This window comes from Alligator sinensis, unplaced genomic scaffold, assembly GCF_000455745.1.
Source record: "Alligator sinensis unplaced genomic scaffold, ASM45574v1 scaffold145_2, whole genome shotgun sequence".
Taxonomy (NCBI): Eukaryota; Metazoa; Chordata; order Crocodylia; family Alligatoridae; genus Alligator; species Alligator sinensis.
Genome location: NW_005841954.1, coordinates 1,529,175 through 1,557,151, shown reverse-complemented (window position 1 = coordinate 1,557,151; position 27,977 = coordinate 1,529,175). Strand labels below are relative to the sequence as shown.

At 39.4% G+C, this 27,977-nt stretch overlaps 1 protein-coding gene across 4 annotated transcripts; it reads left to right on the top strand.

The window, feature by feature from the left end:
- Nucleotides 1-204: 204 nt before the first annotated feature.
- On the top strand, nt 205-27,977 carry PNISR (PNN interacting serine and arginine rich protein). Of its 4 annotated transcripts, XR_003093254.1 has the most exons (12): nt 205-306; nt 2,829-3,014; nt 5,725-5,948; nt 7,673-7,859; nt 8,105-8,295; nt 9,787-9,924; nt 10,465-10,564; nt 11,259-11,312; nt 12,637-12,807; nt 20,479-21,586; nt 21,830-24,252; nt 27,693-27,977. XR_003093254.1 is itself a non-coding variant. In XM_006020457.3 (11 exons), exons 1-11 carry the CDS (start codon nt 219-221, stop codon nt 21,858-21,860), a joined length of 2,478 nt encoding a protein of 825 aa, XP_006020519.1. In that variant the 5' UTR covers nt 205-218; the 3' UTR covers nt 21,861-27,977. The 4 variants fall into 4 exon arrangements, 2 of the variants coding, with proteins under 2 accessions (XP_006020519.1, XP_006020521.1); XM_006020457.3 differs by having other exon boundaries at nt 21,830-27,977; XM_006020459.3 differs by lacking the exon at nt 11,259-11,312 and having other exon boundaries at nt 21,830-27,977.

Below are 27,977 nucleotides of genomic sequence, written 5' to 3'. Positions count from 1 at the left end.
TTAATTAATTTTTTTAGTTGGTATTTGGGACAATTAAAATTTTCCTCCAGTAAGCATATTATACCAATATTGCTATTAACTTAGTTTTGCAAGATTTTTTTTGTGTTTTTGAGCAATTGGGAAATAATGCATTTGAGTATGTAACATTTCCTAAGTATCAATTCATATTGAAAACAATACTGTTTTTGTTTGAATTTAGAATATATAAAGGACTAAAGATGTGGGATCAAGGTGGGCAGCCTTGGCAGCAGTGGCCTTTGAACCAGCAGCAATGGATGCAGTCATTCCAGCACCAACAAGATCCAAGTAAGTACATGCCCGAGGTTCCACTATCAAAATAAAACTTAATTTTTTTTGGTAAGCTCAGTTTCAACGTCTGCATGACTGTATTGATTATTATTGAGGTGTTGCATTCTGATGTTTTTCAGAATAATCAGAATACAAGTAAACTGATTTGTCATTATTGGTACTGAACTGGCACGTGTTTTAGTTCCATGTTGTCTTCGTCTCTTACTTAAATTCTCAAACTGCACTTCAGCCTAGGTATTATTTACTCATTATAATGTCTGCTGCCTATTGTTACTTGTTATAACCACAAGCTAGTTGTTTTGTCCCTGTTCTTCCAAAGATAAATTCAATAATAGAAGGAATAACACAAAGTATAACATATGGAAAAAGTCACAAAAATTAATAATACAACAATGTATGCTGAGAAATATAGCAAAGTGAATGATATTTATGTTTTTACACATCTGTACAAACAGCTGAATAAGGAGTATGTGCATATGTGTGTGTGTGTGTGTGTGTGTGTGTGTATGTATATGTATGTGTATATATATGTATGCATGTATGTGTATGTATATGTCTGTGTATAATATAATGGATTATGAAGAAGAACTGAAAGAAGTTTGGAGAAGAGAAGATGGAAGGCGGATTAGATAAGTCTTCAAATACTTGAAGTTATAAAGAGGATGAAGATAGACTTTTCCTGTGTTTGCAAAGATAATTTAGAGTTGAAGACTAAGAGGAACTTCCTGGCTATGCCAGGGCTCAAGAGTTAGAACAGATTGCCTAGAGAAATTGTGGAATCTCCATCCCTAGAATGGAGGATTCTAGAGATTTTCAAGAACAGGTTAGACAGACACTTGGCTAATGGTGTTATCAGGGCTGATCCTGCCTAGAGCAGGCTGCTAAGCTAGATGTTCTCATGTAGTTTCTTCCAGCCTTACTGTCTTACGATCCTGTGATGTATACTTGTCAATCTTGTATCAAGGGCTGTTGCCTCCACCTATGATATCTTTATTATGTATAGATATATATGTCTGTCTGTGTTTGTGGCTCTTCACTCTGAGGACTGTGAAGTACATCATATCCATTGTTTGCTACGTCTTGGCACATTTCAGTTTGCCTTGGTTCCTGTATTTTTCCTTGCTTTGATTCAAGGAATGATGGTGGGAGAGACTGTGGCTCATAAACAATAGCAAGTCATATCTCAAAACAGAACAGAGGACAAATTTAAGACCACACTAAGGAAGAGTAAGCAAAGAAAATAACAGCTGTAAGAGTGATGGTAGAGGAGTGTGCATATTACAAAACCTGTGGTATATCTATGTGTTATCATAACTATGTACATCTTTCCCATTCTTAAGTCTTTACAAGGTCTGCACCTTTTAAAATTTGAATTTTGTATCCTTTCCCACCAGGAACACTTAAAACTACCTTCTGTTCAGGTGATAAAGCACACTGAAACATTCTGTATAGTTTTATAGAATATGTGTGTGCAGGCCGGGAGCGATCCGGGCCCTTTTTGTGCTCTGCGCGGGCGGTGGCCATCAGCCCGGGCACGCGGGGTCGGAGAGAACGGGCGACACGCTAGAATTAGGCACGGACGCGTAATGGTTGATTTAAAGATTGTTTACTTACACTGAAGATGGTCGCAGTGTAGGCTGGAAAACTTGCTTGAGTTGCGGTTACAGATAGAAAAGATGAGAGGTGGACTAGAGTTCCTTCCCGTGAACACTCTTCTAGCCCATCCGGTTGGAGGCTCTAAACCGCGAGCCCGTCGCGCCAACCGAAGAAAGTACTCGAACCAAAGAGCTCTGAATAGACTCACACGAAGTTTGCTAGGCTCCGTGGGTCCTTCTGCGCGCAGGGAAGGGTACGTCGAGGGATTAGGCGGCGACGGGGAGAAGAATCAATAGGTGATCAGTCTATTGATCAGCAGCCGCAGGTCAAATCTCCTTAGAGGCACTCTGCAGCGTGCTCAAAGTTCTCCGACTTGGGCGGAAACCACTCAAGCTTTTTATACGGCTAGCAAGCCAATCACTAGCCGCCACGTGTGCATATTTTCACGCAAGCCAATAATGGGGCTCGAATTAGAATACAAATGGCGGGAACTCTTTGCACCAAGCATTTCTTAGATGCAAAAGAAATGCACCATGCAAAGAAAACTACAAATTGGTGGGAAATTCTCCCTTGCACCGGGGTTTTCCTCTGCAGCAGAAAACTCCACCGTGCAAAGAAGCTGCAATTTAGCGGGAAAAATAATTTAGCAGTGCCAAAGCGCACACAAAACAAAAATCACAACTTTGGGTTGTGACAATATGTAGAGAAATTCCACTTCAGCAAGTATAAACACACATTGAAATGTGTAATGAGCAATAAAACTGTAGTGTAATCACATTCTGTGCATAGTATCAATTATCAGCAAGGTAATTGTTGCAGGTGAATATTGTTACAGTATTTTTGTTGAGTGACTATATGTATAACTCATAATTATATTTTGGAAATTTTAAATATTGAAATAAATTGTTCTATATTTGTTTTAGGTCAGATTGATTGGGCTGCACTAGCTCAAGCATGGATTGCTCAGCGAGAGGCCTCAGGGCAGCAGGGCGTGGTGGAACAACAAGGAATGATGCCAAATGGACAGGAGATTTCAGGAGTAGAATCTGGTGCAAACAACCATAACAATTTTCAGGGGGATCCCAACTTCAACAGAATGTGGCAGCCAGGTTTGTTTTCTTCCTTCCTCCAATGAAAATGTGTTTATACTTTATTTGGTAACCTGTATGAATGTTACCTGATTCTGTTTCCTCCTAAACCTTATCATCTGTATATACCTGATGTGCTTTATATTCTCAAATAACTACTTCTGGGAGTGGAAAAAGGTAGACCCAAGCATTTTATGCCACAATTCCGTAATCTGTAGGTTTTTTTAGGCTTGAGCCTAGTGTGTAAGCAGTAGTCTTGTTTTGATTTTAGTTTTGGTAGAGAAGAATAAGCACATGCTGCAGTTAACTATTTGTATCTGGCTACTTGTTTCACTTCTTATTCTCTGGTCAGTAAGAGCTTGGGGCCTGGCGCTAGCCCCTCCCTGGCCTGAGTGTTGGCAGTGGCCCTAGGGCAGGGGTGGGCAATTATTTTGGGAAGAGAGCCGCTTACTGAGTTTCAGCAAGCCATCGAGGGCTGCATGACAGGCAGCCCAGGGCAGGTTAATATTAATTTTCTAAATTTTTTAGGGGCCCTACGGACCAGAGAGAATGGCCTGGCGGTCTGTGTTTTGCCTACCCCTGCCATAGGGTCTGCTACTGTCCCCTTCTGCAAACTGGGATTGGTCCCCAGGGGCCCATCACCACCCCTTCCTGCCACTGTACATTGGGATTGGTTCCCAAGAGCCAGTGCTGCCCTCACATGCTACAGTTGTTCCCCAGGGGCCTGGAACTGCCTCCTCCTGCCACTCTGTGCTACACTTAGTCCCCAGGGGCCTGGCACTGCCTCCTTCTGCCCTTGCATGTTGCAATTGGTTCCTAAGGGCTTGGCACTGCTGCCTTCTACCCCTGCACACTGCAGTTGGTCCCCAGGGGACCCGGTGCTTCCCCCTTCTGCCCCCCAGTGCTGAATTGGTCCCCAGGGATCTGGCACTGCCTCCTCTTAGCCATGAGGATTGGGCCCTGGGGCCTGGTGCCATTCCTACTTGGTCCTGTGTGCTGGGATTGGGTGCCTGATCCAGTTTGCAGGGCCTGGGGCTCCCTATGAGTCCAGTGCCACCGCTTCCCCATTGCCAAATTTCTGGACCTACGGGGAATCCCGTGGACCAGATGACATGAGGCCACGGGCTGGATCTGGCCCATGGGCCAGGGGTTGAGCACCCCTGCCCTAGAGGAAGTAGGCATCTGTTGTCTTCCTGTTGCACCCCTATAACTTTTTCTCATGGGTTTGACAGACTGCAGAACATGATGTGCCCAACATGTAGTTTATGAAATACTGGCTCAAAGGATTTTAAAACCTTCGAGAGCAGGAAGGGGAAAAATCTCTGTAAAATGTACTTTTATCATATCAGTCCCATTTTGAGGCTTTTCTGATGCCTTTCCTATCCCACTATGTGCATTCCACCTAAATAATCTTTTCTTAAAACTGACCAAACGTTTTCAGTAAAATGGATCATTTTCAGTTATTTATAATTTTCTCTCTCTTTTTTTCTTAGCTTGATTGAAGCAGTATAGGGGCTTTTACCCCTTCCTCTCCCCCCCCCCCCCCCCTCAACAGCTGATTTCAAGCATGGAAAGACTGAAAACTGTTAATGTTTTTTCTGCTAAAAGTGTTTTTCATAGTTCTAAACAGATCTAGCATATCATCAGAATGTAATGGCAGTTTGAAATTTGGCAGGGAAACAGGTTCTAAATCCATATGCATGCTTTTCATTGGTCTAGTGGAAATTGCATTTGATTTGATGAAAACAAGGGGAAAACGGTACTTTTTGTACGTGTATTGGATAATTTAAAAGAGCGGTGGTTTCCCAAATGTTCAAGTAACACTATCCAAATGAGTCAAAGTTAATGGAGCCAAATTTCTAATTTAGACCTTTTCAGAATATCACTTACAGTTTTTAGATGTGCATAATGAAGGCGTCTAGAATGTCAGATTTCATCCTAATTGTAGTTACTCCTCCCTCTGGTCTGTGAGTTTTCTGCAGCCACCTCTAAGAGGTACAGCACAGCTGTATACATAATAACACAATTACAGAACATTCCAAATATGTGTTTATTTTAATAACTTTCTGAATTGTAAGATGAGGGAAGTGGACATAGAAATGTTAAATCATTATCAAGTAGCTGTTGGATCTTGCAGAGAGAAGTTCTTGGCCAAATGTAGAAATAAAGAATCAAGGTATTTGATCTGTTTGTTACAGAAAGTTAAGGATTGAGCTGATCATGATCTCTCTGTACCTGCATGGGAAACAGATTTTTTTTAATAATAAAATGATGGCTCTTTGGTCCAGAAGATTTAAGGTATAATATAACAACATCCAATGGCTGGAAGTTGAGCATGAAGAAAACTATAAATAAGGTGCACATTTTTAATGGTGAGGGTTATTAACTGTTGAAATAACTTAACTTACCAGAGGATTGTTATAATTTCACTGCCCCTAGAAATCTTAAAATCAGGGTTGTCTATTTTTTCTGAATGATAAGCTATAGATGAACCACAGCTGTTGGACTTTAAGCAGGGATTAATTCAGGGAAGCTCTAGTTCAACCTCCATCATAACTGACTGTAGGTGACAATGATTCTTGCTTTAAAAATATATGACTTTGTATTGACAATATTGCTTTCTAAAAGTTCTGGCTTTTTGGCAATCTTGATATTACTAGAATAAGAAAATCTGTGATTTCTCTGTCTCATTGTTAACCATGTATTAAATTGTATTCTAAATCCTAAACAGAATGGGGAATGCCTCACCAACCCCCTCATCCACCTCCAGATCAGCAATGGATACCTCCAGCCCAAGGTCCAATGGAAATCGTTCCTCCATCTGAAGACAGCAACAGTCAGGACAGTGGGGAATTTGCCCCTGACAACAGGCATATATTTAACCAGAACAATCACAACTTTGGGGGACCTCCCGATAACTTTGCAATGGGGCCAGTGAACCAGTTTGACTATCAGGTGAAACATATTTGTTGCTTTAATGTTGTAGACGTGCAGAGTCCCTTCCGTGGAAGTGTTCCTCTAAGAATATCTAGCGGCGACTTGCATTCTTCAGTTCTACAAACAACTACAAAGTCTGTTGTCTGCTAAGATACATTTTACGAAATGTAAAATACCTTATGCATACAGAAGAAGACTTTAGCGTTTTCAGTTCAGCTCTGAGGCCAAACAATATTTTTTCCCATACTAATAATGAGAAATGGCTGTTATGTGCAATATTCAAATGATTCACTGTTTTTCAAAATATAATTAATATAACTAAGTTGTGTAAAATCTAAAAGCATTAAATAAAGTTTAGAAAATATATTTAAATACACTACAAAATGTACTGTAGGGAACAGTCCTGCATTTGCAGGGAGATAGACTGGATGATCCAATTGATCCTTTCCATATCTATCTTCTGTGATTCTCTGAATAAACAATGCTTTTTAAAAATCCACATCCAATTTTTTCTTCACTCTGGCAAACAAGTTATGTATAGCATATATAAGGAATAGATGAGGGTGTTATATGTGGGAAAAATAAAAATCTCTAGATAGAGAAAACTGATATTTTTTTTCTGATTTTTCACAGGTATTGAATGCTCAAACCTTTAAAAATATATATTTATTAACAGTCTATATCTTTCGGAACATCTCCCTGTATTCAGAGATAGTATAATTCTATGGAGAAGACTTTACAAGTGCAAGGATTTATTTCTGTTTTCTATCCTGCTTTTCATGACAGAATTTTAGTGTGTGGCATTGTCAGACATAAGGTGAACCATCCATTTTTAAAAGCTTTAGGATCAGAAAGCTGTCCTGTCTTTGCTTCTTTCTGGAACCAAATCTTAAAGAAAACTTTCCAAAACTTTGAAAGCAGCACAGAAAATTCTCTTCATAGCAAGTTACTCAGTAAACACAACTCAGCTTAAATGATAGTAAAATAACCAAGCATCTGTTAATATAAATGATCAAATCAACACTTGTTTGCAGTTTTATTCCTAAACACAGTCTTTTCAAACAGATGTGTTCGGTGGCTATTTTCAGGCACCAAAATGTAGTATGAACTCTTGCGCATTAGCTTTGCAACTCTGGTTTGCATGGCAACTTGCTTGGAGCCCAAAGGCTGTTCTAAATACAATTTAATGTACTTTTAATCAAAAACAAGTTTTTACTGGTAGCATCCTTGATAGGTGACTGGAAATTGCATGGTCTTGGAATTAACCTGCAATAAAACCTGGAACTTTTGAACTTTTGTTTTCAAGATGTAGTTATAGAATTGGGTGTTGGTAGGGCCACATTTCAAAATTATGTGCACTACCTTTACTCTTAAGTCCACACTTCATACATGCTTGATCATAGGGAATTTGTTATTGATATGAGGTAGCTAGCTCCTGATGTTCAGGCTTCAGGGGTTTCTGAGCTCCCTTTCAGGTTCATAGTGGCATCAGCATTTACATTCTAAAAATTTATTTTCAAAGCTGGAAGTTTGTTAAAAGACATGACTCCAACTGTAAAGCTCATCATAAATATAAAAATGAAAATTTAGATTTTTGGAACCAGTGTAAAATGGTAGAAAGCCCTTAACCTAGGAATCACGGATCTTCTACTTGCATGGATTTCTGTAGTCCCACTTACACACGTACACATGCTATACATAGTATTAAATGTGAAGAAAAATAAACTGCATTACTCTTTCAGCATGGGGCTGCTTTTGGTCCACCCCAGGGTGGATTTCATCCACCTTATTGGCAGCCAGGACCACCAGGGCCACCAGGTCCACCAGCACCTCCAGCACCTCCTCAGAACCGAAGGGAAAGACCCTCATTCAGAGATCGTCAGCGTTCACCTATCACGATGCCTGTGAAGCAGGAGCCTCCACAGATTGGTACATGTTAACCACTCTTTAATGAAAAAAATCTGAAAGCATAATTCGCTTTAGAAGTCTTTTGCTTTAAAAAGAAATGTAAAATTTGAAATCTGTAATTACTTTTTGCCTGTAAATGAATAAATAAATAAAGCTATTATTACAAGATACTTTTTACCAATAATAGCACATAGCATGTCTGGTCTTTTTTTTTTCTTTTCTTTTTCTCTCCCCTTCTGATAAAATTACAAATCTCTCCTGTGCAGATGCTGTGAAACGCAGAACGCTTCCTGCTTGGATTCGTGAGGGTCTGGAAAAGATGGAACGAGAAAAACAGAAAAAGCTGGAGAAAGAGCGAATGGAGCAACAACGCTCTCAGATGTCTAAAAAAGAAAAGAAAGGCACTGAGGAAACTGAAGAGGGAGATGGTCCGCGGTTACCTCAAAAAAGTAAATTTGTAAGTAGGAGGGTTGACTTTTTTTTCCCAGGTTTGTATTTCTTAAAAGCTATTAATGTTCATTTATCTCTTTATGAAGAAACTGTGCATTTCAGTTTATTCACATCATTTTGTTTCTTACGTTAAAAATTAACCATGTGTCACTACTGCACTATCATTTACCTGATTTTTATAAATTTGTAGCAGATAATAGGCAAAAGTGTAAGTATAGTCTAAAAAGATGTTTTACCTTTATTTGGTTATGTGTAAAGTAGTGATGATAAATCTGCCCATTCTTTCCATGTCTGCATAATTTGGCAATTGGTATAGACTTTGACAGGTGTCTGTAATAAAGAATTAGATTAAGTAGTGAGTGTCATAGATTCTATGTATCCACACTTGCAGCACTGAAGCAGTTGAGGGAACTTTGTATTGCAGCAGTTGTGTTTCTCCTAGTGCTTTATTTTCAGTGCTGTGTGCTTTTCCTACAGTACATTTGCAAAAGCAATGGTTTACCTGGATGGGTGGGATTAGGAACAGGGAAGCTGTCAAGAACCATGAATAGGGGTCTACCAAAGTTGAAGTGGTAGCTGGCCAATTTCGCATGCAGATTGTGGGGCTGGCAACCATTTTCATAGGCGGAGCATGGCAGGGCCGCCTCCTACACCTCCGATTGGCCAAGGGGTTCTGGTGGCTCCACCCTCGCTGCTGATTGGCTGCTAGGGCTACATGTCATACAGCCCCAGCCCATATCACTGATTGGTTGTGAAGACTGTCATGCAGCACTGCTCTTCCCCTCTGGTGGCAAGGAGTGGGGGCATATGACAGACAGTCCTCACAGCCAATGAGGGGCAGAGGTGGTAGCCATCTTGCTGTGCCAGCAGCCCTCCCCCATGGGCTGCAAAGCCAGGCCATAGCAGCCACAAGGACTGCTGGTTCCCCAAAGGAAGCAAGCATTTTACTTTTGGTGAGTTTTGGGGGGTTTTTTGGTTTTTGGGAGCCTGTCAAAAGCACAGACCCTACATTTCTTTGTGGAGTCCATGCTTTTTCATGGGGCCTGGCTAAAATCATGGTTTCTGCAAAAATTGCAATTTTGGTAGATCCCTAACCATGAACTCTGATCCTTTGGTAATTGTTTTGGTCACCAGATACCATAGTTTTTTGATAAGAGTTCGGTTCAGTGGAACTTCCTGCCAAGGCTGCCGACGGGCTGCCTCATGGTCTTTCCCACTCTACTTCCTTGTTACCAGCTATAAGAACAACAATGAATTGTCAGCTGTGTATACTGGTCTTGACAGTTCATTCAAGATTCATCAAATCTGTACTTGGAGTTAGCGATATGTGGTAGTTGAGGATATGATTCACAGAACTTGTAGAGGGGGTAGAAACTATTTGTTTGGGGGGGAGAGCATGTTTGAGGACTTCTTGTTTTGTTGTGATATTTCAACTTGATTACAGAGAAACTGATGTTTTAAATCTAAATGAACCTTAAAATATACAATGTTCTTGTAGGACAGTGATGAAGAAGATGATGATGTTGAAAATTCAGAGGCTGTAAGTGTTGGAAAAGTCAGCAGGAGTCCATCTCCAGCTCCTCCAGAGGAGCAAAGCGAACCAGAAATGACAGAAGAAGAAAAGGAGTATCAGATGGTACACATGACATAGTTCTCTGAAAATCGTCTACACCTATACAATATGTTTATATTTTCAGGCATAGAGAAGCTCTTGTACTTTTCTGTGACTGACATTATAATCATAGGCATAACACACATACTGTGATGATTTTATATATGCATGCATCTCTAATATACCATATAAATATCCTCCACTATGTGGAGATGATAAATGTTAATACACACTTGCCATATATGGGAAGAAGATAGCTATATGATGAACTTAACATACTTGCTTACATACCATGCTTTTTCCCAAAAATCAGCCCTCTAAAATTAAGGTGCACATCATAAGCAGGGAAGCTCACTTTATTTGGTGTTTTCTTGAAATACAGTACATTGGTGAAACTTACAACAATTTAGTTTGGAAATCAAGTCAAATTTTAAATAATTGGAACAGCTTGTATTCTAAGCTGAGGAAACTCAACTAAGCAGTTGAGTTTCCTCAGTGTTAACTGATTTTAGAACTTAGTCTGGAGCCTTTTCCTCTGATCTTATTTATAATTATTTTCTTTAGATGTTTTTGACAAAAATGCTACTGACAGAAATCCTTTTAGATGTCACAAACGAAGAAATTTATTACGTTGCCAAAGACGTACACCGTAAAGCAACTAAAGGTATACTTTATTTTTACTTCCTTTTGTGGATATTTTATATATGCATGTCTTTAGAACATTTAACTCCATAGCTATTGTCCCCCAAGAATAGTCCAAATATTATCCATCAGATTTTAATTAGAAATGAAATCCAGTAATCACATACTGTTGTCCTGTGAAGTGTATTGTGAGTTTCTTCAGTTATTCCATTTCTTTCACATAACTCCTTTTTTTTTAGTTATGATGGTACCCTTGTGTTAACAACTCCTAAGTTCTAGCAATTTCTTCTTTCATTTTATCTCAGACTCTTAATTGATCAGAGGTGAAAAGAGACGAACTATGAATCCTCAGTTAGTAATTCATTTGCTTTCACTGTTAATATGCTACTATATATGCAACTGCAGGTGACATAATAAAATTAAACATGTAAATACTGACATCTGAGTTTTATATGCAGATTCTGTAACTTTGAAACTGACTTATGAATATAGATTTGTGTTTTTCCAGTTCACTGTTAACCCACATTAAGAATTCTAAACTTACGTGGTCAGAAAATCAAGGATTCGTTTTAAATGGATGATGCGTTTTTAATGTTTCTTCTTTCCCCCACAAAACAGCAATAGTAGTAGATTTAACAATACCATAGAATCTCATGACTATGAAATCGTGGCTATTTGTGTTAACATGTTGTTCCTGTTGTTGATGTGATACAAAGCTCCTGCAAAACAGCTGGCACAGTCCAGTGCACTGGCTTCCCTCACTGGACTCGGTAAGTATGTTCCTTATTTTTGAGAGGGGCTTAAAGGGGAGATCGCTCTTGCCTTGAATATCTAGAGAACTTTTTTTGAAAACTAGACTGTAATTACCAATAATTACTTATTAGTCAGATTCTGATTCATTACCCTTTTCAAGTAATACCATTGATGTCAGTGGGATTTTTTGTGGAGAAAGAAATTATTTTAATGTGTACAGTGTCAGTGTCTTGTCCTAATTTTGTAAACTAGGTAAAAACTTGGAAGAGAAACTTGCTGTTTTGGTTGGATGCTTTCCTTGCTAACTTATGCTACTGGCATGTTTTCATTAATTGTTTGAGGATCAAACTGCAGTCTCTTAGAAGGAAATTACTATTTTTATGTATTTCTCCTGTTCTGATCCAACTGGACAGTGTGTTACAGTTGATCTTGTTATAAATATAATGGTTTAGAGTGCTACTAAAATAATTGTAATGTTTAGAATTAATTACACTCCTACTGAAAAACTAGACACTTGCAAAGGCTTCCATATTCAAAATTATCCATTTGAAGGCATGCAGGATAAGGATTTGAAATGCTAATCTGAGGTGTAATAGCAAAAGATCTTTCTCAACCCTGTCATCTTACCATGATGTAGTAAAACAAAATGTCAGCGGTCACTTATAGTAGTTACATGACATTGTGATGTAATGAACTCTCTCACTAGTTTAAATTTTCTGTGTCCCAAATGTTTAGATAGTAAAATTAATATAAAAACTAAAGATCTGGAGAACTTCAAGTGGGAAAAATATAAAAAGGCCTTTATATCAGATGCTTATTACTTTCTGACAGTCTGTTAGTTAATGGTAGCTTTCTCTTTGCGGAGAAAGAAATTCATTTCTGTTCCTTCTCTTTTAAAATCCAGTATTTTCACTGTAGAAACATTGATAATGAGATTTAGTATGTCTAAGATTGAAGTAGTTGAAATAATTTCATGGATGTCTTCAGGAGCAGGGTTCTGGCCATTTTCCTCTTCTGTCAATGTGCTTGGAAATGAATAAGGGATGACCTTGTTACTGTTTCCATAAGGAGCTTGTTTGTTCTTCCATACAATGGGAAAAGTGTCATGATCACTTTTAGATAAGCTGTTCCAGAAGGAGTAAAAGTAGAAACTGAGCATCAATACAAATATGGGGACCTTGAGGACTCCAGTCAAACAACATTTGTATTTTCCCTAGAATAAATGTCTTTTCAGAGAAGAGGAAATGAAGGAAGGGCAATGTACTTTCCTCTTTGCCCCACAGAAATATTAAGAACAAGGCTTAACCTTTCCTCGTGATAGACTGGGCTTTATGCACGCAGGTGGACTGGGTGGTTATGGATCAGGAGACAGTGAGGATGAGAGGAGCGACAGAGGCTCTGAATCATCTGACACTGATGATGAGGAACTACGACACAGAATCAGGCAAAAACAGGAAGCGTTTTGGCGAAAAGAAAGAGAGCAGCAACTATTGCTAGAAAAACAGCTAGAAGGTAAATGTAAATGTCTTTCTATTTTAAAAATTGTGTATGCTCTACTGCCGGGCTGTCCAACTGGTGGCTTGTGAGGGGTTAAAGTATGACTCCTGGATTACCTCCCAGGCACTCCTTCCCGTATTGCTTTGTCTTGGCATGGGATGACACATCTGAGGATCCCAGGGCTTTGAGATCCTGGTAGCCCCATGAAGCAGGGGAGCCTGTGTGGTGGCAGGAACTCCAGGTGTCTCTCATAGCAACGGAGTGCAGGAAACACCATGGGCTGGCGGAGGGGGGTCGGCCATGTGGCCAGAGAGCATGGGGAAGACCATATGGCAGTACAGAAAAGCCCATAGGGCTAAGGGACAAGGAGAAAGCTGATGCAGGAGCAGGGAAGGGCATGGGGAAGCCCATGCAGCAGCAGGGGATGATGCAGAAAAGCCCTTGTTGGGGGGTCATGTGGAAGCCCATGCTGTGGGGGGTGGGTAAGAAACGGGTGTGTGAAAGCCCACGCAGCAAGGGAAGGGTATGGGGAAGCTCACATAGTGATGGGGGAGTATGGAGAAGACAACGTGATAGTAAGAGGAACACATGGCGGGGGAGGGGGCAAGTTTTGCAGTTCAGGAGGTTTGTTGCCCTCTCAGATGCAGCCCCTGGCCTCTGAGAAGTTGGATAGCCTTGCTCTGTAGTTTAACAAAGTGTATGTGCAGTTGTGATTCAAAACATACATTCCTGGCTACAATGCGTAATGCTTTAAAGAAGAAAAAAATCAATCAACATGTTTTTTAACTATATAAAAACTAGTTTTGCTTCCCTTTTTTCTGTCTGCTGTGTAATATCTATCGTGTGTTCTTCGTAGACACTGCATTTTCATTTTTAAAAGAACAGATCAGAATAATGTTTTAAAAACATGTTCCTTTTCCTTTAATACATAACTGATATGGTAAATTCACCTCTGTATAGAGGGTCCATGGAGCCTGTGGCTCTTTTGTATGGGGCTGAATTTCAACTTTCTTGCCCCATTGCAAAAGATATTTGCAGGTTAGATACTCTAGGAAGGTATTCCTTTTCAAATTTCAGATTATGAAACTGAGATTAAGTTCCCTTCCTTGAACCAGTCATCCTTGGTTTTGACCGAGAAATTTCTCTATGTAGTATGTCTTTATAACTTGGTTTCTTGATTTAGCAGTGGAAACTTGTTATCACCAGGGATCCAGGTTTTCTGTTAGCAGAGTTCCAGCCTGCAAAAGGGCTACTTGGGGTTGGGGGAAGTGGGAGGAAGTTGATCAGATGCAGGGGGCGCCATGTGCATGTGTGCGTGTGCACAGACGCATGCAGCCAGCAAAACAGCCAGGCAGAGTGGTGCACAGCAGCTCCCCCAGCTGCCTGTAGGTAAGTCCGGGGGGCGGGGGGCAGATTAAGGTGGGGTCTGTTTGTGCCAAGCCCCCACAATGAGGGGGAGGGAGTAGGGCAGGGTTGGGGCTGGGCTTGGGGGCAGTACACAAGGCACAGGACCAGGGTGGGAATATGTGGCCACAAGGCCCACCTGAGAAGTGGGACAGAGCTATGGGCAGCCAGCAGGAGGAGAAGCTGGTGGGAGGGTTGGCTCCCCGCCGTTGTGTGCACTCCCGGGGCACCATAGGCAATGTACTGGGGGCTTTGTGGGGGAATATGCATGCCCACATCAGGGCACAGGGCTGCAGTCTGGGTGGACTGGCAGCCAGCAGGAACTGCCTCTGCGGCTCAGCAGGCAGGACCCAGTGTGGGAGGGTAGAGCAGGGTGGCAAGACTGCCATAGCCCAGCTGCCACTGGTACTTCCCTCAGGCCGCCCGTGCTGCCCCCAATCCACCTCGTCTCTGGGGTAGAGTCACAGCCCAGCGTGCAAGCGGCCAGCAGTGGGGAGGAGGCAAGGGCAGCATGCTCCTTCCACTTCTCTCCCCCCAGTCTGTTACTGTTCATGGTGCTGGAGGTTTGGCATTACTCCATGGTGACGTGGCTGGCACAGGGGTTATGGTGGCAGCAGAAATGAGTCTTGCCTGCTAGGCCATGAAGACAGCTGGGCTGCAGAGACAGTTCCTGCCTGGTGCTGATACAGTCAGGTTGCAGCCCTAGTGCCCCACTGTAGGTGCAGAAATCTGGGGGGATACATGCCCCCCCTTGCTTCCCTGACACTACACCAATGGCATTGCCTATGGTTGGGCACCCCGCTTCCCCACACATACCCTCCTGTTCCCCACACACTGGGGGGCTGCAGGTAGTGGGTTGGGAGTGAGAGGCACCAATGGGGACTGGGGACTGCGAGTTGGAAGTGAGGAGCGCCATTGGGGATGGGGGGGCTTAACATCAGGAATGAGGGGCACTGGCGGGGCCAGGGGGTTGTGGGTTGGGATTGAGGGGCACTGGCAGGACCAGAGAGCTGCATGTAGGGTGTGAGGGGCACTGGTGGGGATGAGGATGCTGTGGGCTGGGAGTGAAGGGTACTGGCATATCAGGGCTGCTTAGTACCACAAAGCAGTCGGGGGGTACATCTGCTGCTGGGCCCACATCTTTGTGAACAAAGGGGGCAGAGGGAGCTCTGATTTTTCTATAACAAAAAAAACCCAAATCAAATGCCAAAATATATAGGTATTTAGAATTAATGTTATGATAATGTTTGAGGCACTATTAGGCTTCTAAATGTCTTTTAAAACTGTAAATATATGAATAAAACATTGTGTTCAACTGATACGTAGATATATCAGGGCTGTGTGTAGGGAGTTAAGGGCGCACACACATGCATGTATGTGTATATCCGTACATATCGGTGTATATATACTCTGTGTGTGTGTGTGTGTGTGTGTGTGTGTGTGTGTGTGTACTAGTCTTTCCTCAGGCACAGTGGTTACAGGCAAAAGAAATATGATGGACCACCTCCAGTGTTTTCCTGCTGGGAAGAGCACTGATGATACCTAAAATGATGGCTGGGAGGCCCTCCAATCTCAGAGTGGGATAGGTTCCCTTCTTTCAATCAATTATGTGAACAGAAGATTGTAGACAATTTGCTGGTTCTGCCATTTAAATTGGAATCTGTTAGACCACTGCAATCAGTAAACAAAACTATCACTAACATATTTTTTTCTTCCTGTATTCAAGTTCACTGTTTTCTCCCTTCCCTCCCTATTACTTAAAACACCTGGAAACTGAAGTGAACCAGCCATCCATACATAAAGAGATACGCTATCTCAACATTTGGCTTCTATTACATTTTTTTTCTGTAGGTGTATTAAAGGTCTCTCTCGGTGGTGGTGGTGGTAGTAGTAGCTTATTTACAAGTTATGCTAAAACAATACAATAAATTGACAGTAAAAGTATAATAGTAAAATATATATAATTTTAAATGTATGCTAAAAACATACAGTAAGATCACGCATTTTATCAGTTTAAACAAAATTTAATCAGAACTTGGTACCTTATTTTCTCTCATACATATGCACCATTCTCCCAAAATCAGCCCCTCCAAATTGGAATACATGTTTCAAGTGGGGAAAGCTGTTTATTCACTGGAAAAGGAGCAGTCCTGGAGACGCTGTGCATGCCATGCAGCTGCCAAGATGGTTTCCACTTGTGTCTGCTCAGCAAACTGGTGGGGCAGAATCATGTTAACCGTCTCAAAGCTGTAGGCATTGGCTGAGCACTGTAGCTTATGCCTGAAGCAGCAAGCGTGCTGCTTGGAGGTACATTGATAACGTTTGTGAAGTGGAAACACTATTTACAGGAACTTATATAAAAAGCTACTAGTAAAGGACTGACAACCTTGTTACTGCCTTTTGCAAGGGTCTGAGGGCTAACCTTATGCAACAGAGCAAGTCTTTCTGGAAATGTGGGACGCCTATACATGGTTGTGGAGGCTGCTCTGATACTTGGGAATTCCACTGTGTTGGAGCAGACTCAGTTGAGTCTGCTGGAACATGGCAATTACCATGCTTCAACAGTGTCTTGTGTCTCCTGTATCAGCATCCCTGTACTTAAAAATGGCAGCAGAGGTGCTTGAACTAAAGCTGAGCTTTAGTTCAAGCACCTCCACCACCATTTTTAAGCAAGGGGGGACGCTGATACAGGCGACGCAGCCATGCTTTAATTAGAGTGGCTTTCGGAGCTGCTTTAATTTAAAGCATCGCTCCCCCCACCCGTGGAGTACATGTAAAAGTGCCTATAGTGTCCAGGAAGTGTGGCATTGCAGGAGGCAGTCTGCTACAAAAAGCTTCTGATGGACACACTTCTGGACACACTTACATTCCCAAGAGGACCTACTTTGGCATACAGTTAGCCATGATTGGGGGGAAAAAAAACACGTTCTTTCTATTGTGATGCAAAAAGAGATGAAATGAAGCAGTGGACACTAAGGTAGAATAGGGGAATTCTCTTTGATTGTGGCCCTTATTCTTTGTGCAAGTAACGCAGATGAACCTACGGAGTATAGGATAGGCTGTAAGTTGTTAGAAGCCACATTTTGTCTTCATTAGCTCAGTATTTAAAATTTTCCATTAATGGAGAGAGACATTTTCCTTTTAATTCTTCAAAGAATAAACAAGACCACAGATAGATGACTTAAATCACTATCTCATTTTTCCCACAAGAATGTATTCTGTCTGAATATGGGATCTGACACCACCTGCCCGTGACAACTTGAATATCTCATTAGAGTAAAATGCAGTCTGGTAATGGTGTCTCATTGCTTACAGTTCTCTACTGCAGATAAGTTGGTTTCTAGGCTAAAAGAGTGCTTTATTCATCTCAGAAGGGGAAAGGTCAAGGAAAACTTAGTGCCTGCATATCTGGCTGCATGCTGGCATCTTTGCTTCTTAAATTTATGTTTTGCTTTAAATGTAGGGGAAATACTGGGTCAGTGACACTTAGTATATTTCCCTGGCTGTTTGTCTGGAGAAAAATATAGATGTTATTTAACCATCCAAACAAGGGTTTATTTCGTAAAGGAGATGGTTCCAAAATGTACTTCTTTTGATATTAATAGGTGTAAAACTTCTCATTTTCATCCAGTAATCTAAAATTCTGAATTGAGCCAAGATGCTTACATTAATCAGTCTTATTTCCTGTTGCAGAATTAAGTAACGATGCAAGTTGTCTAAAAAGTAAATGGAGAGGGTTTTTTTTTTCTATTTTTGAATAAGCCATTAGGTCAAACACCCCATAGTTCTGCTCCATTTAAATCTTTTAGTGTTGCCAATACTTCCCTTTTGCCTATGTTAGTGTAGGAAGGATAAAATTCAACCCAGGGCTTGTGTCGCTGTAGCGCGTGCATATTCTATGTGCTTGTTCTAGCTCAGACTTTTATTAAAATAGAATCCAAGATATTAAAATGATACCACTTCCTCTTTTCCTGTAAAGACCAAACTCATTTCTCCCTTTCATTCTATGAAGACAGTACATTGGCTTCAGCAGTGTTGATTCTCAAGCCATTCATGTGCAATATTGCTGAAAAGCATTTAAATAACCTTTGGAAGTCTGTTTAGGATAGTGCCATTAATAATGCGCCATATGCATAAAGCAAAACATTAATAGAATCATTCAGTATCACGGGTGCTTGGACTTGATTCCCAGTTAGCACGTGTTTTAAATAATTCAGAAATAGATTAAAACGTAGTGGGATGAGCAAACATCCTTGTACCCCTGTCTTGGTTGGAAAACTATTGGACAGAGCACCAGGGATTCCATAGCACACCTTAGGTACTGTATTTGAACAGAAAGTAATGTTTCATTGTAAGAGAGCTTTATCCATTGATGCTTATTGCCAGTTTCTTCCATAATTTTTCCAGTCTTAGGCGTCAGAATGCTCTCTTTAGATCTATGAAGACTACATATAAATATTTATATCTTTTTACATATTTAGATGCTAAATAATGCAACACTAAGCAGTGGTCTATGCAAGAGTAGCTTTCTTTGAAACCAGCCTGTTTTTCTCCCAAAACATATTAAAACTAGCAAGAGTTCTGAAAGGTTATTTTAAAGTTGTAGTAAGAAAGAACCATCTAATAATAATTTTCTAATCTGCTAGATTAAGTTAAGAATGAGCAGTTGTAAAACCCTGTTCATTGACTCTTCAGTATTCAATAAAATAATTTTCATTTTTGAAGCTTGAAGTTAAACTGATTTAAGAACTCCTTTGGGATGCATCATTTACATTCTTCGTGATCCATGTTCTATTTCTCTTCTTCCTCCATAAGGAGCTTCTGTCGCCACAGTGTCCTTTTAATAAATGCTAGTCTTCTAATGTAGCTGCGTATCAAATTTAGATTTTGAGGGCTTTCAAAATCCTCCAAACTGCCTCTGTTTTGTTCCTCTTCCCCCTCTTACATTTGTGTGTGTGCACAAGTATGTTGTGTGTACGTGTAAAGATATTTGCATCAGACAGTGGTTTTACTTATTATGCAGTTCCCCCTTCTACTAAGTTTGTTCTGAAACTGAATCTAAGCAGACAGTCCATGGATGGAGCTCTCTCACAACCTATATTTGTGACATTGGTTATTTGCTCTGAATTCCTTAAAAAAAAAAAAAAAAAAAGTAGCCTAAGCAGATGACACAGATCCCCTTAAAATAAAAAGTGATTTCTTCCTGTTGAAAGGGTCTGAAGTTCTTGTCTTTTGTAGATATATCTGAAAAGCTAAGCCCACATAATGCAATTACCATGTTATTTTTAAGAGAACATATCATCTCATTTAACATGGCCTGCAGACATGCAAGCAGTCCTGTCCTGTTTCCAGCGTTTGCTAACTGTCAAGTTGCATGTAACAGCAGTTGAAGTAGTTATGTTTTTCCTTTGTGTCTGTCGCTCTATCTCTACCTCATATGTACTACTTTGAGTAAAACAGAGCATGTTTGTGTTTACATGTACAGTTTACTCAATTTATGTATAATAGATAAAAGTATTTCCTGAACTGCATAACACAAAGCCAGTCTCGGTTTTTGTGTTTTGTTTACTTCTGGAGTGTTAAACTTCTCCAGATATGTGGGCCAGATGAGTAGTGTGAGGCCAGCCTGTGGTTGGATCCAGAGTGTGGGGTACTGTCATCTGGCCTGCAGGGCCAGAAATACAGGGTAGTTTGTTCTGCTGCCAAATTTCTGACTTGTGAGCAGTCCCAAGAGCCAAAGGACACAATTTTGTACTCCAGATTTGACCAGCAGAGCTACCTGCAAGTCAGAAATGCCAGTGAGATGAGGCACAGCACTTAACACTGTTGCCATTTGACCCACCTCTAAATTTCAGGCCCTGCAAGCAGCTGTCCTAACTGTATCTCATAGCTTAACAGGCTCCAGCCCCTGTCTTTGACACTGCTGGTTTACATAGTAACAAACTGTTTAGTGGTTCCCACCTGAGTGCATAGCAACTTTCAGCCCTACTGTCTACTTTGTAATTTAACTGCACTCCTGTTAACTGCATAGTAATGTAATTGTATTTTTGTACTTACTTGTAGCTACTCCTTGTAATTGCACACGAAAGCTCTTTTTAAAAAAAAAAAAAAAGAGTCTACAGTGGTGGCATTGAGGATTAGTAAATAAGCTGATTTCTAAAAATTACAAATGCTACTTGGGAATGTGGCCCTTTCCCAAGAGAGACAGTGTATTTGTTTTCTTACCAATATCTGTATGTTACTTGGCATTACTTCCATATTTCTTTTATATACTTTTTCCAGAAGAAAAACTACAAAATGAAAAAATTCCAAAAGATATGAGTGAATATACCAACAAAGAGCAAAATAGCAGCTTTTCACCGTGTGAAATAAAAGAAACCGAGGATGACATGGTTAATGAAAAGAAAAGATCCCCAACTGAAACTGCACCAGATACTGAACTCAAAAAAGATGTTAAAGAAAGGGAAAGAATAGGAAGGAGTAGATCAAGAAGTTCTAGTAGTGGTAGCAGTAGCAGCAATAGCAGAAGCAGTAGTAGCAGCAGCACTGTGTCTAGTTCTTCGTATAGTACTAGCTCAGGTAGTAGCCGCAGTTCTTCACGTTCTTCCTCTCCTAAAAGGAAGAAGAGGCATAGTCGCAGTAGATCTCCTTCACATAAAGTTAGACGCAGTAGAAGCAGGAGTTATTCTCATAGAAATCGTAGAGAAAGGAGTAGAAGTAGGGAAAAGATAAGAGAAAGGAGGCGGTCCAGCAGAAATAGAAGTATGGAAAGAGGGGAAAGACGACGAAATCGTAGTCCTTCCCAAGAAAGGAGTTGGGAGAGACATAGAAGCAACAGTCATTCAAGAGACAGGAGAGCTAGTCGTGCTAGTCGCAGCAGGAGTAGGGATAGGCGTAAAAGTGATGACCAGCATAGAAATCTTAGTGGAAATAGGCATAAACATAAAGGTGATGGTAAAGATCAGGAGAGGAAAAAGGAACGAAGTAGGAGCATAGATAAGGATAGGAAAAAGAATAGAGAAAGGGATCGAGACCAAGAAAAAAGAAAAGAGAAGCAAAAAAAAGAAGAAAAAGATAGTAAGACAGGAAATCATGATGAAAATAGGTTAAAAAGAAAAAGAGAAAGTGAAAGAACTCTTTCTCGAAGTGATTCAATATCTGTTAAAATATTAAGACAAGATTCTAGACAGGAAGGCAAAAAAAGTTCTACCAAAGATAGTAAAAAACATTCAGGCTCTGAATCTAGTGCAAGGAGCAGTTCTGAATCACCAGGGAGTAGCAAAGAAAAGAAGGCTAAGAAATCGAAGCACAGTCGATCGCGATCCATGGAGAAATCTCAAAGGTCTGGTAAGAAGGCAAGCCGCAAACACAAGTCTAAGTCACGATCAAGGTAGTATACTTTTTAAGTATTTTGTCTGATTTATAGTTTTTTTTTTACTATCGTCTTCATGTGTACAACATATGAGAGCTTTTTTTTTTTTTAAATAAAGTTTGGTATTCATTAAAATTATTGTCTTGGGCAGAAGTAACTTTGGAAAATCTTTTAAAATGACTAATTATTAAGCCTAAAGTTCCCATAGTTTTGTGGACCATATTTCAATTAACTTTTTCCCTCTTTTCCTTTACTTTTCAGGTCAACCACCCCTCCCCGTCGTAAACGCTGAGGAATGAGGTGGCACCAGTGTGATGACGTTTTAAAAATTCCATGAGTTATAAAGGCTTGTCTCATTATAGAGGCACATTGTGGCTATGTAGGTGAAATCAGAATCCTTTTTTTAATCTGTAAATAGGTGTATTTTTTCCAAATGCTGCTCAGAGTTAAATACTTACTTGGATTTCTTTGTATGACATTTTTTCAAAAACAGTAGTGCTTAATAAGAATATAAACATGCCATTCTCTTTCAGCTGTAATGTTCTTAAAATTACTATTGAATGTACTGTGATGTCAATAAAGCTCTTTAGTTCATTTTTGTTTAAAGTTCTTGCACCTTAATTTTGTGTTAAGCGATAGAAAATACTTTTTTTTTAAAAAGGCAGCTTTTTTTTGTATATCAAATTTTAAAAATACTTTGAAAAAAAAATTAACTTCTATCACATGTCAAAGTATGTAAGTTATCCATGGCTTTGCTTGAGATAAATCAACTGGGTGGGAGTTAAGGAGAACAAAGAATAGACTTTTTTTTCCTTTAGATAAGTGTCTAACAGATTTTGAATCTTCTTTTTTGGACTATCAAGTAGCATATGCTGTGTGTGTAAAGTATGGATTACTCTGTAATTTGAAATATGCCAAAACAGACCAAGCACCAGTGGGAATATGTGCAAGTAACTGATCGTGTGTGACACTAGTTCTCAGCTCTGGAACTCTATTCCTCAATCAAACACTTTTTATTTTGTGTTCAAAAGAATGTTCTGGACATCTGGGATTATTGTTTAAATAAGACTCAATTTCTGAATAAGATATTTTATTGGTTGTGTGCACATGTGCACAGAGACAAAAACTGAGAGACTAGGTAAACTTTCTTTGTGACACACGACAACTATGTAGTAAACTTTTTAAACCGATATATATTTTTAGAATTAAGAGAATTGTAATTTTAGTTAAATGTATTTAGTTAGGTTTCTATCTAACCAGTTCCTCATTCTTTTAACATTACAGTAATTTATAATGAAAGAAGTTAATCGGTGTCCTTTTTAGTGAAGAAAATTAACTCATTATAATGAACCAGACTACAGAACAAAAAAAAAAAAATCCACTAGTTGACTGGTGACTTATAAAGGCTATTAATTTAGAGAGAGGCTAAAATTCTGGTGCAGAAATCTGTGCCTATAAATTCTGGTATGATGTTCACTTCTAAAGCAAGCTGCATAACGTCATTAAGTAAGATATTTCTGAGGTTTCTCTCTTGTAAGACGAAATAAACTGTACTAGGCTAAATTTGCAATGCATGTCTTCTTGAAAGAAATTATCCACTCCACTAAAAGTAGGATTCCATTACATAAGATTTTTGCCAAGGTGTTTTTTTCTGTAAATTACAGGCAGAGATTTGTAGTGCTTCCACAGAGTTCACATTTTTTAACTATATGTTTATTGAACAAGTTAATAACCTGTGTGAATAAATGCATGTTTGTCAAAACTGTGTTTCATAGACTGATAAGAATTAATTCAGTTAAAATAACATACCCAAAAGAATTACATTCTATAGGTAGAGTAGTCAGTCATACCTCTCAGAGGAAGGCATAGTTTGCAATACACTACTTTTTAAACTTGCACTCTGAACAGCCTTTAGGTTTTTGGTACAAGCAAGGATTTTCTGAAGAGGTAAATAGCTTGACAGTTTAGATATTTGGGAATGAGTAGATTTTCTTTTTTTTAAAAAAACAACTACAATTAAGATGAAGATAAACTGCTGAGGAATACAGTTTCCATGATGCACTGCATTTGGTTTTCAGTCCAGATTTTATATTATCTGTTCAATAATAATACAAAAAATGTGTGTGCAAGCTTTATATACTCTACCAACAACTGGAATTGTCACTTCCTGTAACTATGAAAATTACATTTCTTTTACACAAGTGCACTGATATGGGTAGTGACTGTATGCCAATAAAAAGAGCATACTAATGCTATACTTAACTGTTTCATAGAGCTTTCTAAACAACCTATTCAACACATCATTCACTAGCAGTATATTGGTATAATTTTTGTTGACATTCATATACATTAAACTTTATCATGATTTATAAGAGTTTCTTTATGAGTGCGATTAGAATGAGAAAAATAAATAAGAATGCCAAACATCCAGTGTTCAAGTTGTAGCAGTTGTACTACATTTGAATCACTCCTAGCTTGGTCACATGTAAACAGACATCTCATTTAAGGCAGTTCTGGTTGTCCCAGGTTTAGGCACAGTTAAAACAGCAGCAACACAGCATTTTACATGTGTAACTTTCAAGGTCCACTGCTGCCCCTCTTCCAGTAGGTGGCTGAAGAAAACAGCCTGCAGCCTGTTGATGGGTACCTCGAGTTGGAGAATCACTGGTTTACACACTTAAAATGTAAGAGCTGTTGCCCTTTGCAAGAGTTCCTCCTTTGTCCTTACTCTGAAAGACCTTGGATTTTATGAAGTGCCTCCTTTCTGTCTTTGAACTATGGTTTTTTGACAGCTCTGCTTTGGAATTAATAAGAGAGATGGATTCTTTCAGGGGTTTTACTATTCACTTCTGAATTTATTAGATTTGTGGTTCTATTAGGCATTATGTATGAGTTTAACTGTAGGGGTACATAAACATTATTATTTGAAGTGAAAAGACCAGCTGCCACATCTCAGTTGCAGATGCAGACAAACTTAGGTGAAATCAGTGACAAGGAAGCTGGTGTAATCCAAGTTGTCTTTTGAAACTAGAACTAGCTTCTGGAGGAAATCCAATTAATCCAGATTCTTACTATTTTCAGTATTTGTTGCATAACCCTCCTTTTTGGCAAATCATTTTAATTGTAATTAGTGATACTGGGGAGAAAATAAGTAGTTGCATTTTTTTCAGAGATGAATGAGGCATGGAGAATTCCATAATAGTAAGCAAACCTTTTTGTGACGGAAGTTACAGAAAGTCTAAGACCTCAGAGGTAAGGCAGGCGTATCTGTCTTATCCAAGAATGGTTGAGGAGAAATGTCACTGCTTGCCAGTATTCTCTGTTGTGAGCACTTGTTCTCTCCAACAAAGGCCTTCTGGACATCCTGCATCCCTCCCTCCCCACCCCCCATCCAATAGGACATCACTTCCATGAAGTTCTTATCCTTGTGGCTCCTTAAAAATGTAAGAAAACTTGTCCACCTTTCTTAAAAACCATGGGCAAGGAGTTGGGTGCTGCAACACTGAATATGGCAGCAGCTAGTGTTTAGGCACCCTGTCAATTAGTGGAATTCATGACTTGGTTTAGTTTAGGCTTAGGCCCTGTACAGTGTATAAGGAAGATTAGGTTTCTTAAGACTGGGATTCATGAAAGCTGGCTGCTGAGCTGGGAGTCATCTCAGCCAGCTCACAGGAAATGCAGAGAAAAGAGGTGTATCTAAGCACCAGTGTCAGGCCTCTTACAAAACAGCAGGGGAAGAGGAGCTTGGTGATTAGGGTGCTTACCTGGGAAGGGGAAGGCCTGTTTTTTTCAGACCTTGTTGCATGAATACTTTAATATAAAATATGTATAATAGATCACCAGAAGTATTGGAACTTGGGTTCCCCTCCCCATCCCCTCTGCTAGACAATGGACTTCTGGTCATACATACACTTTTTCTTATTCAATAAATATTTAACTTTTCCATGCAAAATAAGACTTATTCAAAAGAAGGGAATGAGAAACCCCAAATGCAGTTACTCTAGTTATGCTTAGAGCATTTAGGTATGATGTGGGAGAAGCAAATTCAAATTCCCTCAGGCAAAAGAAGGACTTATCTGGGTTTTCTACAGCCTAGGTGAGCATTTTAACCACTGAGCTATTAGATGAAGTGGGCACCATTATCACTTCCTGTGGCTGTGTTCTCTGCAGGCCCAGTCTGGGAAGTGTGCTCTGAGATGAGTTACTGAATTGGGTCTGGAGAGTATGATCAGCTAAAAAACTTGTTTTGGATGCTAATATTGCTTAGGCATGAGCCAGGCACTGAGCAGGTTAGCATTGTTATGACTGAGGAAGTTTTGGACATGTGCAGAAGCAAATATTTTGGCATTTAAGAAACTTTACTTGTGGAACAATAGGTATCTATACAGTTATGTGGTAGCCAGGAGGATCTCTGGCCTATGTACTTCTGTGGCTTTAGCTTAAAATGCCTGAGGAGGAAATTTAACTTGCTGACTTCCCTTGAAATTTTACTAGCCAGTTACTGAAACATAAAAGCCACCATGCATGCCTAGGAAAGAGACAGAGGAGTACTAGCAAGGACTGTATTTACTTGTATGACCAAGACAAAGTGGATGGGAGACAACTCTATAAAGAAATGGAAGGGTAGGTTCAGATTTCTTTGGTCAGTGGGGAAGAATCCAGAATTGATTCAAATATGCAAAATATGAATGCAAACTCTGTTAACTGGAAGAAAGGAAATATTACTAAATGTATTAGGTACAAAGAATTGTTTTATTAATTTCCATTATTATATTCCTACTAGTAAAAGCGCCAGCAAGTTACTTTTCATCTGCACTGTTGCTTGTAGAAATGCAAAAAAATTGTCAACACTTTTTCAAGCCCTAGTGATTACAGAAGGCTAATCCTTGGAAACTGTATTTATATTGGGTGTACCTAGTGTATGGTTTTCTGGAGATCTGTTCTGTTGTGTTTTTTCAGATACAGCCCTGTATGGATAGCAGACAGTTCTGTCTCTGTCTCTTCATGCTTTTTTGCTGCTTTTATATAACTAGTATTTCTGTGTATACCAGTGAGGAGACTGTTTCTGTCTCTAGACATGTGAGAACAAAACACTTCCTTTGTTTGAATAGTCTCATTCCCTTTTTCCTGTTAGAAACTACAGCACATCTTGATAACTTACTTTTAATCACAGTTTTAACAGCAAAAGGCAGATTTGGTAATCCATCTATTAACCCTAGGTTGTCTACGCAATCTTCATGAAAGAAGAGTTTGGGATACTAAAGTTAAGAAACTAACTAGTATCTTGTGCCTTGTTATTGAAGAAATTGATCATGAGTTTTGTGTACTTACCTCTCCAGGAGGAGAAATTAAAATCCTTCTTTAAAACCTCTAACCAACTTTTAAATTGTGGCTATCATTCCCTAATAATTCTTTGGCAGCACTTATTTTTAGGGGGAAAAGGAGTTGCTAGTAGTCATCTGCTTGCAGAATTTTGAGAACATCAAAAAATAATTCTAATTTTTCCAGATTACTCAATTTTTAACAGATGCAGATTAATCTGAATGCAGATTAATATCAATTTTAGAATTGACAGTTGTCATTCTGTAACTGCCTAATTGGATTTCCTCCTAGCAGTGTAGCACAGTAAGACTGACTTGCAGCTATTTTAGCATCTTTGTAATCAATTACAAGAAAACCTTAGATTGATTCTAGCCTTTAAATAATGGCTTACAACTTGGTATTTCTTAATTGTTTCTTGTTTTGTTGTTATTTTGATTTCTCTACACTTTATTATTGCAATGTTCTTAAACAGCACCAGATCCGTGGTGGCTTTAGCCACATGTTCAGTTTTTCCTTTTGCCTGCTACAAACTATTAAATCTTAAAAATTCTTAATCCAGTAAAACCACTGTAGCCTGTATTGTCTCTAAGCTTTTATTAAAATCTTTTATGCTTACACTAAATGCCTCTAACATGAAAGACTCAGTTGGTCTAATAAAAGATATCGCATCTACTCAAAGAACCTTGCCTGATATGAATGAAGTATTTATAGCTTACTAAACAATGTTCTCTTAAAAATGTTCAGCAACTATGAAAATAACATTGTTTTCTTCTCCCTGCAATATACATGTGTGCACACACAGTGAAGAATCAACTGTTAGGATAGAAAATGAATCTTGGGTGAAGAACTGTATGCAGCTTGTCCATCTTGGCCTTCAAGTCTCACCATGTAAAGAGTAGGCTGCTGCCTATGAAAGCTTAAACATTTCTGAATTAGTCTCTGAAGTACCATTCTGCCCTGCCTTCTACTGTGTAAATATGCTAACTTTGGCACACACCGTTAAAAAAAATTCTCTTTTGCAACCTATCCATTTATATTTCTGAAGCACAGAAGCAACATTCTTTGATTAAACCTGTTTGGCCAGAGA

Bases quoted from the DNA above. Each gene is read 5' to 3' on its own strand.
- PNISR (XM_006020457.3), top strand. From the start codon at position 219: ATGTGGGATCAAGGTGGGCAGCCTTGGCAGCAGTGGCCTTTGAACCAG. The intron at 10,565-11,258 runs GTATACTTTATT...TGTGATACAAAG, and splicing joins ACACCGTAAAGCAACTAAAG to CTCCTGCAAAACAGCTGGCA. The intron at 12,808-20,478 runs GTAAATGTAAAT...TACTTTTTCCAG, and splicing joins GCTAGAAAAACAGCTAGAAG to AAGAAAAACTACAAAATGAA.